Genomic DNA, 16335 nt, shown 5'->3' with positions numbered 1-16335 from the left:
CCGCTGTCGATTCGTATCGAACGGATTGCTGCGGCACTTTGGCTGGAATTCGCTAATTAACGTTGTCATTGTCACATTCTCCTCCTCCAGCTGGACGCATTTGGTGGGCGATGTTGAGTTTGTGCTGCCATTGCAGGCATCCGTGCCAGCGTCCATGGGATTGGCACTGCTGCTGGCCGCATCGCCGTTGCCGTTGATGGCAATGCACATGGTTTTGGCGGCGAGATGCAACGGCTGCTTTTGCTGGCCGCGCAGTTTTCCATTCTCGATGTCGTGCAGCGCCGAATTGCTCAGATAGAGTTCGCAGACCAGATTCCAGGCATCCTGCAGGCAGAATAAATACCGCACAAAGTTCTCCTTCTTCTTGACGGTGGTGGTGTTCAGACGTGAACACGATTCCAATATGAAATTCAAATCCTCAGCGCCCAAATTGTAAACGACAATATCATTCAGATGTGAGTCGACCAACGCTATATAGTATATCATCCAGGAGGAGGTCATTTGCTTGTACAAATTGGCCGCATACTCAATATTCGAGACCTTCTGCATGAGAAACTTGAGGCCCGGACGCGAATCGAACTCCAGCGCGGACATCAGATACTGTTTGACACAGCGCAACAGGATCTCCTTGGAGCGAAAGTCCAAATCGTAATCATGACTGGGCGTCGATGCCGAGGCGGCATAGTTATCGAATATGCACGTGGATACGGCCTGCGGCACGCACTTGAGACGCGACAGAAGTAGCTTGGCCACCAGCTGCAGCAGCATTTGATTGGCCAGCAGGCCCACAACAAGATTCTTAAAGGGTATGCGTATGACAAAGTTATCCAAATTGGAATTGAAGCCATTGTTCAATGGATAGAGCAGAAACGAATAGCTGCGATCATCGGACAGCTGAGCCGTCGCGCCGCCTGCCGAGCTCTTGCACGGCGCCCCTGGCGCCGTGTTGGGCGTTGCCGTTTGTGCCGCGCCCTGGCTCTGGTTGGGCTCGCGCTGATTGTCGGAGAGGAAGACCTGCTGGGCGAGGGCATAGATGCGTGCCAGCTCCTCGAGAGTGCTGTCGCGGCGTGCGGCCACCTTGACGTTGGCGCAATCGCCATAAAAGCTGTTCGATTTCTCGTGAAAGGCAAACGAGAGCTGGCGCAACGGCGCAATTGTGACCGTACAGGCGCGATGTATGGCCGAGCAGGCGATCATCCATTGGGACTCATTGAACAGCATGCCCGTGGAGAGGATGACGTGCTTCAGGCACGATACCGATATGCGTGCAATTGCCTCCTGCGACTGGGCGGCGCACTCGATCAGAACGAGCAGCAGCTGCTTCAGTGCCAACGTTGCCGAGCCGGAGATTTTGGTGGGCGACTCAATCAGATTGTGATTGACATTCAGATTTGTTGCCGGATTTGCGCCAGTCGTCCTGTTGTTGTGCTCATCGCTGGCCGAGCTCGAGCTGCTGTCGTACTGTGCGCCGGCGGCGGCATGCGATTCCGTGGCAACGGGCAGCTGTTCCGTCACAAATTTAAGTTTCGAATAGATAAGATTATCGGCGGGATGTACAATCTGAGCGAGGCGCGTCTTACAGCTGGCGCCCAAGCGTCGCTGTTCCGGCACCGATTTCTCAATAAACTCCACAACCAGATCCGTGGTCATGCAGCAGCAATGCTTGAAGTTCTTCTCGACCAGCTGCCAGCTGATCGCCGTCTTGTTAATATAACGCAACCAATCCTGTATCATTGGTATTAGCAGATGATTGATGCAATAGAAGCCGAAATCGATGCCCGGACTGCTTAGCAAATTCTTGAACAGCTTGAATATGGTCTGCAAGATGGGCGCCTGATGCGAATAGGGGCAGACAATCAACGAATTGGTCAGACCGTCCAGCAGCAGGAACCACACCTTGAGCACACCCGATGGCTTATCCATTTCATCGATCTTCACAATCGTGTCCTTGTCGATGTGCAGCGATCTGTAGGATATCATATACTGTTCGTTCTTGGTTTGTAAATAATCGTTGCCAAAGTAGGTGAAATTCTCCATGGAGCTGGGTATATTGGCGTCTATGATATGCGTATACGAGATGCCCTTGATCTTGTATGTTGAATGGAAGTTCGGGCATTTGGGCATGCTGTACATAAAGCCCAAAATGCTGGAGCAGCGCTCCAGAAAACGCAGCGTTTCATGCAGAAAATCTGTCGGCCTAAACGTATTTTCATTATCCTCGCCGCAAGCGTTATTATTGGATCCACCGCTGCCGCTGCCCCCACCACCGGTGCCGCCACCGCCGGAGATCTCCAAATAGGAGAGCAAACACAAGATGCAATCGAGGCCGGCATTGGCAAACACCAGCGTATTATCGGAGTCGAGAAAGACGCGAAAGATGTCGATGATGTTGCTCATGTTGAGCATGCGGCTGCGGGCGTTGCGCAGCGTTCCGAACAGGGGACGCCAGCCGGAACGTATTTCGGTGCGATGCGCCTCAACGATCTCATAGAGACAGGCGACAATCTGATCCTGTACATCCACATCGCAGGTGTCCATGCTCAACAGATTCTCGAAGGGCTTTAGCAGCGCCTCATTGAAGTGAAAATACGGCAGCTCCGATTGCTCGACGAGCAGGGCCGTTATTATATCGTGTATATACTCAATGGCACGCTTCGAGATCATCCGATCCCGATGACAGGCAGCCTGAAAGCGAAACAGCAATAATTCGACTATATACTCTGCTATGGTTAACACATGCACTTACATCCATTAGATGCGGTCCTGTGATGGCCCACACCTTGAGCACGTGCAGCAGGGGCCGCGAGCTGCGGAATACCTTGAGCGTAACATCACCGATGCGATGCAATAGCAGGGACATGGGCAGAGAGTCGAGCTTCTTCCAGCCCTTGCTCGGCCACCAGATCCGTGTGCCGCCGCCCTTGCGTGCCACCTGACTCTTGTAGAGCTGATCGCGTGAGGCGCGGCACAAATGCTTCAGGAATTGACACAACGAGGGCAAACTTAGCCGTTCGGCTGCATCGCTAAATAGATTCTCGGCCTGGTGGGAGAGGGCGCAGAGCACCTTCGAGGTATCGCTCTGGCTAAGCAGCACCGTCTCATTGGTGCCGGAGTAAACCTTCAAAATGGATGTGATATTCGTATTGGGGCTCTGCAGCGGCGCCTGTAAAAAGCTATACACATCCACGCTGTACATAAAATATGCAAATATGCGAGAGTTAGTTAGCTGGGCAAAAGGAAGCTTGTGAAGATTTGATTCGATGCGGTTGAGACCGCTTTCCAAACCAAATCGAATGGTACGTGTGTATATCGCCAAACTCACCACGTTTCATCATCGTCGATGGGAATTGAGGATAGATTGAGCTTATCCTGAGCATTGCCATTGTTAAGCTTCTCGCCCGTCTCCAGATCGCGACGTGTGCTGCCCGGAGAGACGGCTATAGACGGATTCTGCATGCTGAAAATCTCATGCTCCAGCTGGCTGACATGGCGACAAACGGCAAAGATGCTCTGCCAGCAGTCGGCGCTGTAGCTGCCCAAATTGAGGCCGCCGGTGAGCACCACATCCATGGACATGGCCTGGCTGGCCGAGATGCGCGGTCCGCTCGTTTGGCACACATTGGAGGCCAACAGATTGAGTATTTTGCCAGCCAAATGCTGCAGATTGAGGCTGTTGCTCAATGTGGCCGCCTGTCGCAAAAAAAAATGGCAAAGGATTAGCCAGAGCTTATGCATATAATTGGATGCCTCACCGAATGCAAGCCATCCAGGCACATGGCGTAGAGGGCCTCGCCATTAGACTTGTTGGTTTTGGCCTTGACGCGCAGCGTGCGCTTGGAGAGGGCCACCAGTTTATTGGAGGCGGTGCTCTGCAGATCGCCCAGACCCGAGCTGAGCACTATGACCATGGAGTCCCAGCAGCAGGTGAGCAGGCGGCGGCACAGCTTTTTGGCCGCCTCGCGTCGTTTATCGTGCTGTTCATCATCGCTGTGCTTCACTGTCGCCGTCTGCAGTCGCTGCCATTCGGATAGCATTTGGGTGCTGGCCAAGCCGCCGGCATCGCAGAGCATATCGACCAAGGCGCAACGCGGTCCATTCCCCTCCAGCTGCTGCCTGGTCATGGCCTCTAGGACATTGCAAATGATAACCGATTGATAGAGCTCGCACAGCCAGGGCGACGATAGATAGACAAGTACGCCCGTATTCTGTACGGACGTAACGAACTGCTGCTCCGACATGGGCACCAGTATGCTCTCCTTAACCGATTGCTGCTCATAGTAGCCGGCGCGCATTAGCTGCAGGCTGAGCAGCAGCGAGGAGTAGATGGCCAGGTAAATGCCATCCGCATTGATGGCCGTCAGATTGTAATCGAAGTCGGAGAAATTCATGCTGTTCTCCTGGCACACAGCCGATGCGAACTCCTGCATGGCCTCGTCCAGTTCAACGCAGCTGCGCAAACGCAACAGCTTTGGCACCAGATCCTGACGCAACGCCTTGGCAAAGTCCCGGGCATGCTGCCGATCATTGTCGCTGTCGGTGCGTATGGGCATGACGGGCGCCTCCAGATGCGAATAGGGCCAGCGATTCTCTACGCGCGATGTCTCATCGCTGGAGCTGCTGGGCTCATCGTCCTCCGGCCCCTCCGTATCGCCCGAGCCATTCGAGGCGGCGTCCTGCTCGTGCGGCGGCTCGCATTCGCTCTCCGAACCGGACGATGTCTCGAAAACACTCTGACGAAACTCAACAATGGCATCCCGATACGGTGCCGGCAGCCGTGCCATGCTCTGATATGTCAACGGGCCCGAATAGTCGGCATCCTTGAGCAGCTCGTGCCGCGCATTGACCACCTGGACAATCTGGTCACTGATCATCGACTCGGTCAGCTCGCCGCTGCAGAGCACCTGCAGGCTGTCCAGCAGCGCCACCATGCACTCGACGCTCGCCTGCAGGCTGGCCTCCGTGGCGCTGCCCGCGCTGGCGCCATAGGCGCACTCCTCCATGGCATCGATCAGGCTACAAAAAAAAAAAAGACAAGAGATTCAGTTTACATAAGTTAATTGATTTTTTTGTTAGCTCGTTGTTACGCACAGTCGAAAGAGGGCCATCTCATCGCTGCAGCCCTGCGCCGTATTCTTGTCCACGTAGAGTATGACCGCCAGATCGATGAGACGCTCCGGACTCTTGAAGATCTCGCGCACACAGCGCAGCGGCTCGGTGCGATTCAGCGGCGCCGGCAGCAGCACCATGCGATGGAACAGCGCCTCCAGCATCGGACGCAGCGATCCGTGTGCACCGGCAATGCGCAGCAATTGGATTGCCGTCAAGTAGACGCAGCGCGCCTGCGGCCCATCCAAGCCAGGTCCCGTGAAAAAGCCGCGCGCCTCGTTCTCAATCATGTGCAGAGCATCCCTGTCGAAAACAGATATAAACATGATCAAGATCAATGCAATATGTCCATATCCATGTCTGTACTTAATGACAGGGCAAGGAAATCTGGGAACTGGGCTTTTCTTCTTCACCTTTTCGGGTGGAATGTCACAACTCGTTTACTCACTTGTAAGTAAACTTTTTGTCCAAATTGATGCGACCGGGCGAGCCGAGGGCGGCGGCCAATGTCGGGCAGAACTTTTGCCAGAGGAACGAGGTGAAGTGAGGATTGGCGTGCACATTGCGCGGCAGCGCCGAGCTGAGCGTCAAGATGCACTCGGTTAGATAGAGCGAGCTGGGATTTTCACATTTCTTGTTTGGCGATGCATTGTTCACATTGGGCTCGATCAGCCGGCTGCAGAGCCACTGCATCACGGGTATAACCTCATTATAAACGGCCGAGGCCTGGGTCTGTGTCATCAGGCCAGCTGGCGCCGTCTTCTTCACCTCCTCGGCCTCCTCGATGAGAAAGGCGCAAAAGGTGCGCAGGCACTGCGACGCGGCGGCCAGCGAGGCAGCCTTTATGGCACGCGAGCCCAGCTCCCAGCATTCGCCGCAGCGCGACAGTATCTCGATGAGCAGTCGCCCATTCAGCGTGCATGCGGGCGAGCAGGCCATGGCCAGGAACAGGCGCAGCACATTCACCACGGTATCCTCGCTGCTCGTCGACGGCAGAATGCCGTTTGTGGCGCGCAACAGCTGCGATGGCAGCCACACGGAATCATCCTCCGGCTCCAGGCCAATGTAGAAGCGTTCGTCCTTGATGACGCGCTGCAAAAAGCAACAATATTTCAATTAAAAAAATAATTTACAAGAAAGAGGAAATGTTTTCTTCAAGTTCTTATGCTCTTTTCTTTACAATTGATATTTAATTTGGTTTCCCATTTGTCGCATTCCAGATAAGCTCCTTAAAGTATGCTATTGAAAATTGTTTACATGAATCAACAGCTGAATGTTTGTTTCTTTTCCGTTTCATTCCATGCCACATCTTGCAATTTTCGAAGCTGTTCCAATCCCAGTTCATTCCAAGCCAAGCACCTTAAGAAACTCCACGTCAAGCATGAGCACATCAAATATACTAAATGCATCTTTGGAGGTTATTCCTTTCCCATTTTGTTTCAAGCAACATTGTGCATATAGTTCAAATCTATTCCAAGCCAAGAAACTAAATGTATCTATAGAGGTTATTCCTTTCCCATTTCGTCCCAAGCAACGTCGTGTACTTTCTCTCTACAGCTGGGGATTTGTTTCTTTTCCGTTTCATCCCAAGCCACATCTTGTTATTGTCAAATCTGTTCCAATACCAGTTCATTCCAAGCCAAGCAGATTAAGAAACTATATGTATCTTGAGAGGTTATTCCTTTCCCATTTCGCTTCAAGCAACATTGTTCACATAGCTCAAATCTGTTTCAATACCAGTTCATTCCAAGCCATGCAGATTAGGAAACTATATGTATCTTTAGAGGTTATTCCTTTCCCATTTCGTTTCAAGGAACATCCTGGACTAGAAAATGAAACTTGTTTTCTTTCATTACTTTAAGTGCAATTGTAAAAGTCTTCGTGTTTTCTCAAGCAGTTCGATGGGAAAGAATTGCGTGAGGCGCAGTTGTTATCCTTGGCCTAAAATTGATTAAATTTCCCTTGATGGATACTCATATGGTAAGGCAGGGCTGGGTACCAGCAATTAGCTAACCCCTTTCACAATTTTCGCAATTTCGTGTCTGTCGTCAGTCGGAGCATTTCCGTTTCCGTTTCCGCTGCGGAAACGGGCGCACAATTGCCTGGGAATCCGTTCGATAATTGACTCGTCCGCCTTTTTTGTTACTTTTCTAGCTATTATTATGTTTGCTTTTCTGTTTTTGTTTTTTGCTTTTACTTACATGCAGGCCATTAAGGCCCATCGTGATGAACTTGGGTCGCTTCGTGTCCAAGGCCATTTGCAGGGCCGTAAAGCAAACGGAGCGCAGCTCGTGCGACGGATCCCTGTGTATGCCATGCTGTCGATAAAGTTTATCTGCAAATACATTAATGGCCACATTGGCGGTCAACGAAATCGAAACATAAAACGCAGCCGTTAAGACCAGGCTAACAATTAAGCCTGGCCCTAAATGCTGGGCATGGAGAAATGGAGAAATGCTCACAAATTGTTGCCTACATTCTTGCTGCTGCGGTCAGAAGCAAATGCAGCGCACAACGGAAACAAATCTTCGTACAGAAAACAAATGGCCGCGTTTTGATCGAGTGTGATTGACTAGACGATACCCTGTATGGAGCTACGTTTTGCAGCAAATTGCATTTGTATTGATTCCAGCACGTTTTTTGTTAAACAATTCATTGCACTGAAAACCACAGAAAACGTTGTGATCGAGTGTGATCGACCAAATGATACCCTGTGTGCAAATACGTCGTACGTATTGCAGCAAATTGCATTTGTATTGATTCCAGCACGTTTTTTTTTACCAATTCTTTGCACAGAAAACAACAGAAAACGTTTTGATCGACTATATGATACCCTGCATGTAGTAACGTAGTACGTATTGCAAAAAATTGCAAACATTACATCTAAAATCAATGAATAATAAACTTTTCTGCTCTTAAGTTTTAAAATTTCAGATATTGAGTGCTCTTAAAAATCGTATTGAATTGTACTTTCGAAGTTATTAAATTCCAAATCCTGGCTAATATATGTTTTACAATTTTCGTATAGCAAAACATGTCTTTCACCTATTCGCAAATGGATATCAAAATCGTTTCAATTGACGAGTGACCACTGTACTTGTTGGCTGCGAATAAAGCTTGCACAGAATTTAAAATACTCTCTTTTCTAAGAATTTCAAATGCGCACAGGGTATTAAAACAAAGGAAATGCCAGCGGATGTGCAAAAGGGCGGACACGAAAACAACAACAACAAGAACAACAGTAATAAAAGGCAAACGAAGAAGAAGAAGAACGGTAAAAGCAACAACGCTAAAAAGGAAATTACGTTCTTGAATGTTTTCAATTCGCGTTGTTGCCGGATTGCCGTTGCCTTTTATTGTTGTGCTTGTTGTTCTTGTTGTTCTTGTTGTTGTTATGGCACAACTTTTACACACACCACGTTAAATTGATGTACACATGCATGCAAGCATTTACCGTAAGCAATTTGCGCCGTTTGTCGCAACGCGTTGTGCTTGGTGCCCGTTGACTCCTTGATAATTAGCAGAAAAAGGTCTTCCATATTGCACACACACACATGCAACTCCTTGACTCGCGTGCTCTCTCACTCTCCCTCTCTCTCTCTCTGTCTGTCTCGCTTGCTCGTTCAGTCTTTCGCCTGCTAACTTCGTTTGGCGCTGTTGCTCGCGTTTCTAGTTGTAACTGTATATGTTGTTGTAGTTGTTGTTATTATTGTTGCCTTTGTGCGCCTTCTTTGCCTTTGCTGCTGTCGTTGTTGTTATTGTTGTTGCTGTTGCTCAGTTGTAAATGCGAACGGCAGGCGCGAACGTTTCGCCTTTGCATGTCATCAACATCAACTCAATTAACACCAGAGCCTGCTAAAAAAAATGCAAATATGTTAATAAGATTGGAGTAAAATCAATAAAATATAACGGATAACCGAATGCATTCTAGCGGCATATTGTAGCCATATTGTTTATATTGCCGACAGGCCCACATACATATGTGCATAGGTATGTGTGTGTGGCGTGCAGGCTTTTGCGGACGTTTTCACCGTTGCTCTTGGCGACCACTTGCAAATCTCAATATGAGTCACACGCCCACTTAAACGATAACAAAACACTAAAAAAAAAAAAAAAAAAGGGAAAGAAAAGTGGAAACTTTGCTCTTGCACTTTGCACCTTCAAAAAAGTTCAAACAGTGTGTATCCGTTTTCCTTGAAAAACTTTTCGTACATTAAATGGCGCATACAACGACACACGCATACACTCATGCACGACGAGTACATGCACTGCTGCAACGTTCGAAAATTTGAATGTCCTTTTCTTTATTCCATATGCTACACACACACACACACACACACAAACACACACACTCACAATCGCCTGCTCACACTTTCGACAGCTTGCTAAGTTGCTGCTATTCATATTTTTCTTTTACCAATCCGGCTATTGTTCAATTCTTGTCCACCACTTGTGGTTTTTCAATGCTTTTTCCCATGTATTTGTTGGTTCTTTTTTTTATCTTTTTTTTTATGTGTTGCTTACAAAATGCGTTGCAATTGTCGTCGGCTGCGTGCTATGCGACAAATGCTGACAGCAACTGAAACATAAAACAATTACTTTTACGTTGCTGCTGCTGCTGCTGCTGACGTACAATACATGCACACATTTAGACGTACGTACGTCACACGCACTTGCAGATGAACCGTTACTTGCGCATGCGACTTGAACATTAAACGCGCGCTCTCACGCGCCCCAAACTATAAGGTTTAGTCTAAAAATGCATATGTGCTCTGTGAGAATTATGTGCAAACGTCACAATGCAGCCAATCTGATTTCACAAACTACCGTTTTTCATAACATACTATTTATATATATATACTTTTAGCTTTGTTCCAGCATACCAATAGGAAGTGTGACGTCACGTTTGCTTGTTTCAGCATGCCCATACTTTTCGCTTTGTTCCAGCATACCAATAGGAACTGTGACGTCACGTTTGCTTGTTTCAGCAGGAGCAGCGCATAATGTTATTTGCAATGCCGAACGTTATACCTTCAACAGCTGATTTGCTTGTGCTGGCCAATTAATTGAAAAATCGATATTCACATGTTAAAAGAAAGCGTCCTGTGCACACAGAATAAGTCACAAGGCTAATACAAAAATCGGCAGTAAATAAGGTAATTATCATAACAAATCGGATAGTTTGGAATTGTGCATTAAGTGCGCCCATGCTGCTGCCCTGATGAGCTGCACGTCGTGGCACTTGCCACAGGTGGTTGCATTGCAACATGCAACAAATGTCGAGTGCGCACGCATTTTGGCTTTCAAGTGCAATTATTTAATTGTATGTATTTCGAATTGATTTAAAATAGTTTAACTGACGTTTTTAAATTACAAAAATTATTTAAATACAATCGAATTTGCATATGCTGCAATAAAAAAAAAAAAAACGACATTCTTTTGCTCTCGAAGACTAAGTAGGACGATTGCATGGCGAACGCTGCTGTAGCTCCAAAGCTAGCCATGCCTGGCGTGCTGTGCTGTGCTGTGCTATGCTGTCTACTTAACGGGTTTCGATTTCCAGAGGCCGTCGTTGAGAAAATGATATGTCTCAATGCCGATGCCTTTGTTGACTTTTAAACTGCAATCGTGGCAAACAGAATAAGGATATACATGTCGATTAAAGCAGGCGCAGCTGCCGATATGCACACACTTACATATCTTCTGTGGATAGCGTCAGCAGGCCAATTGCCAGCGCATGCTCTTTGCCTTCGGCCATAATGGCAACCACTGTGCCCTTCTCCGCTGGCGTCATGCAGGCGCCCGGTGACGTTAGGCCGGGACACATGACATTGGCGCCGCTTAACACAAATCGTATGGCACCCTTATCCACCTGCTGCATGGTCACAAAGTATGGGAATTTGTGCAGCAAACGCAACGTGGGCATCCATGGGCCATCCCGGTGCCTAAAGAATACCTGCTCGCCGCCACCATTTAGCAGTAGCTCGATGTGGTCGTGGCTGGGACAAAATCAATTCGGATCTTAGTGCTTGAATTGAGTCTGTCTGAGTCATAGCTTACCATTTGGCAATGCGATATGAGTCCTTCTTGGGCAGTATTAAATCAATGTGCGTTTCCAGCTTTGGATATGCCTCCAATAGTTTGGCTCGTATGCCTTTCTGTACGGACGATTTAAGTTGTTGTATCGATGAGATACTGTCCTTTTCCTCGAATCTATATATCCACAAATGTTAGTTGCCAAATAAGCGGCTGCTTGCTTTATACATACTTTTTGAACATTTTGCGAAATTTGCTTTAATGGCCGCAGTTGGTTAAATGTGGCCGTATATCGGCACGAGCAGTAAGCGAATTTGACAAAACACCGGCGCTGCCACACGCTGTAGCGATGTGCAATGTGTATTAAATGTTATCGATATATGAAATCTTTAAATTTTGTTCGATGTTTCGTTTTTTGCAATCGAATATTTGACAATATATATATAAAAAATCTCTTAATAGGTCGTTCATTCGTTGAGTAGCTGTTTGAGCTTTTGATATATGCAAGCTGCATTTACCCATAAATAGTTTATTATATTTGATATTTAATTTCTTTGGGAAAATATATATAGATGATAGATAATATGGTTAAATCTATTGAAAAATTCTTTCAGGAATGCAGAATGCAGATTTCAAATATTGCATAATAAATATATCTAAAAGTTATCACAAATTCTGATACGTATCATATTATTATGGGTTTTCAGCGGTACGAGTAAATATAATGTATCGATATTTCAATACTGCCCTGCAGTGCGACAGTCACACTCACAATTGCCTATCGATACTCTTTCAAAACGTATTCGAACCTGATGTTTTAGTCCCGTAAGATTAACACAAACTGCTAATCTAAGCTATCTGAAAGGATTCCAACGTCAACGACTTTCAGTGTAATCCTGGACTCAATATGTCGCTTTTTCCGGCATACGGCGATTGCGAGCAAAAGGACAATCCAAATGCCGCAGTGCAGCAATCGGATTCTGCAGGTAATGCCATTTTTGCTACTTATTGTGAATTGTATTCATTCTACTGGCACTTTTTACAGCTACTGTCAATGCTGATATTATTAAATGGCAGAGCAATTGCAGCTACGAGTTGCCTGCCGAAGCTGCGGATAAGCTGGACTCGACGAGTAGCTCCGACTGCCACAAATCCGATTCCGATGCCGGTTCCCATTCTGGCTCCGATTCGAGCCGATGCTCCTCTCCTGCCACCAAGCCGAGCAATGCCATTACACAGCGTACCTTGGAATTTAATGCCACTGTCGAATTCTATGTGGACAAGTCATCCAATAAGCGACACGAAAAATGGGACACGCTGCCGCCACTGTCGCGGCCAAAGTACACGATCAGGATGAGCCGCTTGACAGACCCAAGTTGCCAGCGGCCAAAGCAGCGCAAACTGAAGAAGCGCAAACGTCTGAGCAAGAGCCTCCAGCCCGGCGCTGAGCCAAAGCTGACCGCGGCAGAGTTGGAGGCAAAAATGCAGCGCATACAAGAGCTCAATACCATGGTGGCCAATCATCCGCAATATTTAAGCAATTGGATTGAGCTGCATCAGCTGCTCGGACAGAATGTGTCCAAAAGCAATCGACTGGCCGTCGCCGAGCAGCAGCTGCACAAGCTGGAAACAGCGCTCAATCATCATCCCGGCAATGAGCAGCTGCTGCAGCTGTATGTGGACACGGCGAGTTCCACGTATCCGGATAGTCAGGTGGGTGCAAAATGAGACAGAGGGAATCAGGTAGAGAGAGACCATATATAAATATTGATTGATTGACTGATTGATTAGCCGATTGACTGATAGACTTATTGACTAAATGCTTGAACGACCATTAAATGCCTGACTAATTGATTGACTGACTGATGAATGATAAATTAACCCCATCTGATTGACAACAGACAGATTGATTAACTGATAAGCTGACTGATCAACTGATTGATAACAGTTTGATTAACTAATAAACTGATTGATTGATCGATATACTAATTGATGAATTAAGCAAATAATTAGCCGACAAACTGATTGAACGATTGATCAACTGATTGATAACAGTTTGATTATCTGATAAGCTGACTGATTGATTGATCGATAGACTAATTGATGAATTCAACAGCATTGATTGCTTAGCTGACAAACTAACAGATTGAACGACTGATCAACTGATTGATAAAACTTGATTGATCTCAGGATTGACTGAGTAAATATGTAATTGACTGATTGATTGGCCTAATTTACTGGCTTTCCAGGTGGCCACCAAGATCGAGCAGCTGCTGGAGCGCACACCATACGAGTATACCCTGTGGACGGCCCTCATAATGACCACGCAGGGCACGATGGCGCGCTGCAATGTGCCGGATGTGCTGCACATATATGAGCAGTGCATGCGTCGCATGCATCTGGGACCCAAGGATAAGCGCCAGCATACGGATGAACTGATGCTGAAGCTCTTTCACAACTGTGTCCTCTTTCTGCGCCAATCGGCGAACTGTGGCCACATGTTTTCGCTGCTGAAACTGGCGCTGGAACTGAATTTCCATCATCTGAATTTCGATTGCTTTGAGGCGTGCGCAGCAAAGGAGACGCCGCTGGTCGAATACGAGGAGCTGGTGCTGCGCTCCGGCATGCCCATGCCAGAGATATGGACACGCATCGAACGTTTGCGGCAGGCGTACAATTTTCTGCCGTATCCACAGTTGCGTCGTGGCCAAATGCAGCTGGACGTTGCCGTCGGTCTCGATCCGCAGCGCTGCATCTACACGGACGACGTCTGCCACTATATATACCCATTGAAGTCCATGGATAACACAATGCAGCTGCTGCTGCAGACGCTGCAGCTGACCAAGCTGCCGTTTGTGCGCACCAATTGCTTGGCGGAGCGTCTGTGCGCGCGCATCGATCAAATTGGCGACTCCGAGGCCATTGAGATGCTGCTCGCTGGCCTGGCCGAGCGCTATAGTTATGCGCTGCCGGCGCAGAGCGCTGGCCGTGCGGACTACACCAGCGGCATGCTCCAGATGGCCAAGGAGCTGTGCGTCAGTCCCAGCTTTATGCCGCACGTGATCGGGCATGAGCTCTATGTGGACTGCCTTGGCCAGCTGCTGCTCAAATGCAGCGCAGCCTTTACGGCGTCCGAGAACAGATCGAAGCGTTTGGTCTTTCTGCTGCTCTGGTTCCGTTTCGAGCGCCTGTTGCTGCTGCTGCACAAGCTGACCGGAAATCTGACTTTGGAGCACGGGCGCCAGGCGCGCAAGCGTATGCGGCAGCTGTTGGGCGAGCCCGAAAACCGGGACATCACCTGCCTGTTCACGGAGATGGCCATGTGCGAGTATGAGCTGGCATCCAATTCCGAGGAACTGCAGCGCTGCACGCTCATTTTCGAACGCATTCTGGCGAACGCATCTGGCACAGACTGCTTGGATGCGGAGCTGCTGCAGGCGTTTGTGGTGCGCGCCGAGATGCTATTGGCGCTGCAACAGCCCGAACAGGCGCTGCACTTGCTCAGCTGTCTGGCGCTGCAGCGGCGCACAGACAGCGACGCTGCGTCCATTGCGCTGGAGCGCAGCACAGTGCTAACGCATAGCCGCCAGCTATTGGATGCGGCATTGGGCGCAGCTGCAGAGCAGGCTGCTCAGACGGCGCAGGCCATGCCGCTGGAGGATTACTTTATGCCCAATCGATTGCTGTTGCTGTTGCGCGCCCATTGCCTGCTGCTGTGCCTGCTGGACACGGCACAGGCAGCCCAGGAGCTGTTGCAGCAGCTGCTTCACCAGCCGCTGTTCGCCCTGGAGCCGACTCAGCTGGAGCGCACGCGCTGCCGTCATTTGCGAGAGCAGCTGCGCGAACTGCAGCTATTGCTGCTGCAATTGCCGCACAGGACGCGGGCTACGCGTGGCACACAGCTGGTCAGCATGCTGGAGCTGTCGCTCGAGGAGTTTCCACGCAATTTGGCCTTCCTGCAGCGCTGGTCAACGCTCGTCACGCTGCCCTGGTATAAGCTGCGGGCACGGACAATTCGCACAAAGGCCGGCATATTGGCGCTGCTTCATTTGGTCATCGCGACGCACTGCCGCTTCGTCCAGCAGGCGGGCAAGTCCGGCGACATTGATGAGCAGCAGCGTGCACAGCTGTTGCACAATCGCCTGCTGAGCATTTTCGAGACATTTCTGCCCAACAATCCGCATCGCTCCAGCATCGAGGCCGAACAGTATGCGATCCTGCGCCGCAACTCCTTGTATTGGCGCCTCTATTTGCGCTGCCTATCCACAGAGCGGACCAGCTTTGAGCGGAGCAAGCGCTGCCTGCTGATGGCAATGGACGAATGCCCCTGGGACAAGGCGCTCTACATGGATGGCGTTACCTATGTGCCGCAGGAGTTGGGCAATCTGCAGGATGTCATGACTGAGAAGCAGCTGCGCATTTACGCGCTGCCCGAGGAGCTTAATGTGCTGCGCGAGGCATAGGACTTGTTTAAAAAACAATTCAATATATACATCAAGCAATAAATGTAAGTAATTTTTGCTTTGTTTTTTTTTTTTTTCATTTGAATAACAACTAGTCGTTTATTTTATTTCGATAATTATCGCAAGTTTTCGATAACTTTGGCAATATTCGGTGCGTTTTGATATATTTATGCCATAAATACTGACACGCTAAAAATCCCAAAAAGTATTTCCACGATCAATTCGCAATGTAACGTACATATATATATTTACTTAAATCTAAATATTGTTTGATAGATGGCGAAAGTTTCTTGAATAGTTTTTGTTTATAATACTCAATAGGTTAAGAAAGGCTTTTTTTTAAACAGCTGCTTTGGCTCGGTTGTTTTGGCTTATTTGCTTTTGGCGTTTTGAAATGAAAAGTGTGTGACCAGGCGACTGTCAGATAGAAATCCACAACCAACAAGAAATGAACACGGTTATTAGCTTTAACAGAGCTGTTAAATATATTTAAGAAAAAGCTCAACGTAGCAAAATTGTATATACAACATGTTAATACATTTTTATTAGCTAGAAAAAAGGTTTAATAGGTTTAACAAAGTTGATAAAACGATCAAATCGAAAAATTGCAACAATCGAATTGTGCAAAAAACCAAAAAGTAGTTATAAAAAATATTTTAAAAAATATTTATATAAAAAATTGCATACATCTGAGGTTGTCTTAATTATTTTAATTATATTGTCTTATCCA

General features: G+C 48.1%; 3 protein-coding genes across 3 annotated transcripts; 1 reads left to right on the top strand and 2 right to left on the bottom strand.

Moving 5' to 3' along the window:
• Positions 1 to 3: 3 nt before the first annotated feature.
• Positions 4 to 9435, bottom strand: LOC115768922 (brefeldin A-inhibited guanine nucleotide-exchange protein 3; the record flags this gene model as incomplete). Its single annotated transcript, XM_030713658.1, has 9 exons — positions 9265 to 9435; positions 8561 to 8958; positions 7308 to 7441; positions 5555 to 6198; positions 5089 to 5409; positions 3753 to 5013; positions 3323 to 3690; positions 2747 to 3188; positions 4 to 2685 (listed from the first exon to the last, which is right to left on the bottom strand). Coding segments are annotated over exons 2-9 (5937 nt in total), but the record flags the coding sequence as incomplete, so codon positions are not given.
• A 1061-nt stretch (positions 9436 to 10496) lies between these two features.
• On the bottom strand, positions 10497 to 11476 carry LOC115768915 (malignant T-cell-amplified sequence 1 homolog). The gene is made up of 4 exons (XM_030713645.1): positions 11375 to 11476; positions 11167 to 11319; positions 10803 to 11105; positions 10497 to 10726 (listed from the first exon to the last, which is right to left on the bottom strand). The coding sequence occupies exons 1-4, from the start codon at positions 11383 to 11385 to the stop codon at positions 10645 to 10647; spliced, it is 549 nt and encodes a 182-aa protein (XP_030569505.1). The 5' UTR covers positions 11386 to 11476; the 3' UTR covers positions 10497 to 10644.
• Positions 11477 to 11974: 498 nt separating this feature from the next.
• On the top strand, positions 11975 to 15639 carry LOC115768914. Its single transcript, XM_030713644.1, has 3 exons — positions 11975 to 12128; positions 12188 to 12855; positions 13392 to 15639. Exons 1-3 carry the CDS (start codon positions 12050 to 12052, stop codon positions 15603 to 15605), a joined length of 2961 nt encoding a protein of 986 aa, XP_030569504.1. The 5' UTR covers positions 11975 to 12049; the 3' UTR covers positions 15606 to 15639.
• Positions 15640 to 16335: the final 696 nt, after the last annotated feature.

The sequence above is a fragment of the Drosophila novamexicana genome, unplaced genomic scaffold (assembly GCF_003285875.2).
Source record: "Drosophila novamexicana strain 15010-1031.04,08,12 unplaced genomic scaffold, DnovRS2.1 tig00002081-arrow-arrow-pilon, whole genome shotgun sequence".
Lineage (NCBI taxonomy): Eukaryota > Metazoa > Arthropoda > Insecta > Diptera > Drosophilidae > Drosophila > Drosophila novamexicana.
The sequence above is the reverse complement of the archived record's forward strand: the minus strand, read 5'-3'. Positions and strand labels throughout refer to the sequence as shown.

Coding starts and splice junctions, on each gene's coding strand:
- LOC115768915 (XM_030713645.1), bottom strand. Junction 11,106..11,166: donor TCATATCGCATTGCCAAATG/GTAAGCTATGAC, acceptor ATTTTGTCCCAG/CCACGACCACATCGAGCTAC. Junction 10,727..10,802: donor ACGCTATCCACAGAAGATAT/GTAAGTGTGTGC, acceptor CCACGATTGCAG/TTTAAAAGTCAACAAAGGCA.
- LOC115768914 (XM_030713644.1), top strand. CDS start 12,050: ATGTCGCTTTTTCCGGCATACGGCGATTGCGAGCAAAAGGACAATCCA. Junction 12,129..12,187: donor GCAGCAATCGGATTCTGCAG/GTAATGCCATTT, acceptor CACTTTTTACAG/CTACTGTCAATGCTGATATT. Junction 12,856..13,391: donor CCACGTATCCGGATAGTCAG/GTGGGTGCAAAA, acceptor CTGGCTTTCCAG/GTGGCCACCAAGATCGAGCA.